The sequence below is a fragment of the Cyprinodon variegatus genome, unplaced genomic scaffold, assembly GCF_000732505.1.
Source record: "Cyprinodon variegatus isolate N-32 unplaced genomic scaffold, C_variegatus-1.0 Scaffold544, whole genome shotgun sequence".
Lineage (NCBI taxonomy): Eukaryota > Metazoa > Chordata > Actinopteri > Cyprinodontiformes > Cyprinodontidae > Cyprinodon > Cyprinodon variegatus.
The window spans coordinates 527,182-530,650 of record NW_015150997.1 but is presented as its reverse complement, the minus strand read 5'-3'; the positions used below and the strand labels follow the sequence as shown (position 1 = coordinate 530,650).

Here is a 3,469-nt window from a genome sequence, read left to right as displayed (position 1 = left end):
TGATCTGGGGAACTGTAAAGTGCCTTGAGATGACATGTGTTGTAAATTGTTGCTATAGAAATAAACTGAATAGAAATTTAATTGAATTTCTTCAAACACAAACTCGCCTCTTTTGTCTTTGTCATGGTCTCAGCGATGATGCTGGCAGCTCCGGGGTCATCGGTGACGGGGATGAAGGGACGGGAGGAGGCTCCACAGGCCGAGGGAGTCACAGCTGATGATGGGGTCACTGCGTCTTCAGATGATGGAGCCTGTCCACAGAGAAACACACAATAAAGAAATCTACTAGGAGAAAACTTACATTTTTTGTACATTTTTTATGGATTTCAATTTAGACGCTGCTTTAAAAAGTCCCTCCTTTCTTTAAATTTATAAAAATACAAAAAGGAAAATAAGGAAACAAATTTCAATCTAAGGATGGGAGACAACTAGGTGACTGATGCACACGGTGATCCTCACCTCCCCCTTCTTGTCTTGCCAGGGATTAGGGCTGACCCGGTCTTCTGCTTCAGGAGGGACAGGAGGAGATTCTTCGTCACTGACGCATGAAGATGAGGAATAGTCCAACGGGGGCACAGGAGAGCTGGAAGGACACTCTGCAGGCAGAATCATGCTGGCTGGCATCAGAGCCCCAACCACAGCATCCCTGGAGGTAAAACATCCCATCAGAGGAGCCGATGACAGCGACTGAACCCCAAACAGACAGACATAAACCTGAATCAAATGGTTCAGTGGAGGTTTAGGTCAGCGTACCTCGCATACATGATCTGGAGAGCTGAAAGGACGTGAGACAGAGCCTGCTGCTTTGCAAGGTTACCATCCAGACTGAGGAGAATCTTGGCCAGTGAGGGTCGGTTGGGCTTTGCGCTGCTCTGCCCACTCATCTTGTTACTCGTTGATGATGAGTCACTGTCTGACTGAACACCTGAAAAACCAAAACAAATAGAAACAGAGTTTAAACAGGAATCAGTAACTCTAATTTAATGCTTTTTAATCCATTTTAATGCTCTGAGAAATAACTTTATAACTTTATCAACAATTACCCATGATTCTTATGTATATATACCGATATACACACATATATACACACAAATATATATATATATATATATATATATATATATACACACACACACATATATACATATACAGTATATAACACGGCAAAATCCTTCACCATCTTGACAGACATCCCGAATTCCTTGTTTTCCAGCCAATTGTCAATTTTGCATTTTCCCCATTCTCTAGCTTTTTCTCTGCCTCAAGATTCTTTTCCGAACATACGGCTTTACGATCAACTGGAAGCAGTTCCGCACAAACACGCAGAGCCAGTTATATCTGATATATTTCAAGAAATTGTTTTTATAAACCTTTTTTTTTTATTTTTATTCTTTAAATAAAGCATTTAAAATGCCTTGATAATCAAATTTAATGAATTTTAATGCCCATTAAGGGCTTAATTTAAAAAAATTATTTAATGACTTTTAATGATTTTTAACGACCCGTGGAAACCCTGAAAAAGACAAAATATTTGAAACAAGAATAACATCCGTTTAGTTCTTAGGCTGTGATCTGGACGGCCAATAGTCTAACTTTGATCTGATCAGAGCTGCCAGGCTGAGCTGAACATAACACTCCTAACCATCACGTTTTTTGTCAGCATCAGTGAGGTGTTAAAAATCTGAATAACATAAAGCAAAGAGAAGGAAGTAGTCTCTTTTTAGCAACATCTCTGCAGCTTATTGAGGCTAAGAGAGTTAAACAAACAAAGCTGCTCTGTTCTGCCTTTTAAGGTTCTGCAAATGTCCTCAGCTTGTTGATACACTAAGGGTTAAGGTGAGATCTACATTTTAGATTGAACACATGGAAACAGTAGTTTTTAGAATGCTAACAGTGCTAATCTCTATTAAGACTCAGAATCCACAGTAGAAAAACATCTCTGTCGTTTATGGTAGTAAAATATGGCTGCTGCCAAAAGTCCATATACACAATAAATACTGCTAAAAGCAGCATTAATTCATACAGATGCTCATAAATAAATCCTCACTCGCATTTTTTACATGTTACAAGTGCAAATTGAGTACCAACTTTTGTCACTTTGAAGGAGTTACCCGCCGGACAAAGCAATTTCAAATTTCATGTCATAGTAAATTCCTGTTGAGAGAGACAATGGAGCCTCAGCTCATCAGATTTGCTTTCATTTGTAGCAGCCAGTATTTGGTATTTTAAATATATTTATATAAAGTTTATGTATACATTTTAAATGAAATGAAATCAAATGTGAATATAATACAAGAAACTATAAGAAATATGAAAGTTATAATAATAAAAGTAAAAGAAAAAGAGAGAATCTCCCATTTAACATTTAAATCTTTAAAATACCCAAGTATGAGGCTCCCAGGGAGTCTCTGGCTGTCTGGAAAAGGACAGGCTCGTGAACTGAGGGTGTGGTCACATCCACAGTCGTCCAGGCCACGCTGTGGGAGGAGCCACACGCCACTCGAGTGATCTTCTGTCCCTCCAGACCCTGAACCAGGGTGGGTTTCCTGTTAACCGTGGTGGTGCCATTCCCTTGCTGCCCGTGGTCGTTGTCTCCCCATGCATATACCTGAGACAGAAACAAAACACTGTGCTTTTATTTTTGGAATTTAATCAGCCAGTAGAGCCTTACAGAGGAAAGTAGGGCTAATATTTCACAGCCACTCTGCAGCTCTGATGAAGGCTGGAAAGGAGCCTTGGCAGAGAATGAGCATTTCTGTGGATATTACAACCAACCTGCCCTGTCTCTGTAACGGCCAAACAGTGCAGTGCTCCAACGGCGACATGGATAATTTTTTTCCCTCTCAGTCCCTCCACCATCTGGGGCTTTCGAACATGGACGTCAGTGCCGTGTCCCAGTCGGAAGTAGTCACCTTTGCCCCTGTTTGAAAAATAAAACAAAATAATCCATAACAATTTCTCAGATATGATTAAACAGAGCCTGACTTTATAAGCACCAATGTTAATCTTACCAGGTCCAAACGACTCCAGATTTAGTCAGAGCCAGAGAGAACTGTGCTCCACATTCAATCTGACAGACTCCCTGTCCATTGAGCCTTTCTATGTTCTGGGGAATGTTGCAGCCCTCGCTGCCCCCACGTCCAAGCTTTCCAAAGTCTCCATCCCCCCAGGAGAACACCAGTCCTGATAAAGTAAATGCAAACACAACCATTTGACTCCAAACTTCCTAAGGTCGTCGTCAATACCAATTATTCAGTCTCAGTCTTCTGAAACCTGTGGCTTCAGAGCCGATTGTGGCTCTTTCAACTTTTCAAATGATTCTTGCTGATTTTGGCACAAAAAGATTGAACTAATAGTTTCAGGATTTTTCATTTAGAAATTATATAGAAGTTACAGGAAGAACAAAACTAAAAGTACCTGCAATATTTTTCAGGGGGATCTTTTTTTTCTTGACATTGGGCTAGAAAAC

The 3,469-nt window shown here is 40.3% G+C and overlaps 1 protein-coding gene across 4 annotated transcripts in view; it reads right to left on the bottom strand.

Annotated features, from left to right (window-relative positions):
• The window catches only part of LOC107095406 (E3 ubiquitin-protein ligase HERC2), an 81,188-nt gene that overhangs the window by 21,710 nt on the left and 56,009 nt on the right, over positions 1–3,469 (bottom strand). For all 4 annotated transcript variants that reach the window (XM_015391487.1, XM_015391491.1, XM_015391490.1 and 1 more), the window contains 6 exons: positions 3,012–3,183; positions 2,776–2,920; positions 2,383–2,608; positions 754–925; positions 460–646; positions 108–251 (listed from right to left, as the gene is read on the bottom strand). In XM_015391487.1, the coding sequence (XP_015246973.1) occupies positions 108–251; positions 460–646; positions 754–925; positions 2,383–2,608; positions 2,776–2,920; positions 3,012–3,183 (1,046 nt within the window). The remainder of the gene's footprint in view (positions 1–107; positions 252–459; positions 647–753; positions 926–2,382; positions 2,609–2,775; positions 2,921–3,011; positions 3,184–3,469) is intronic.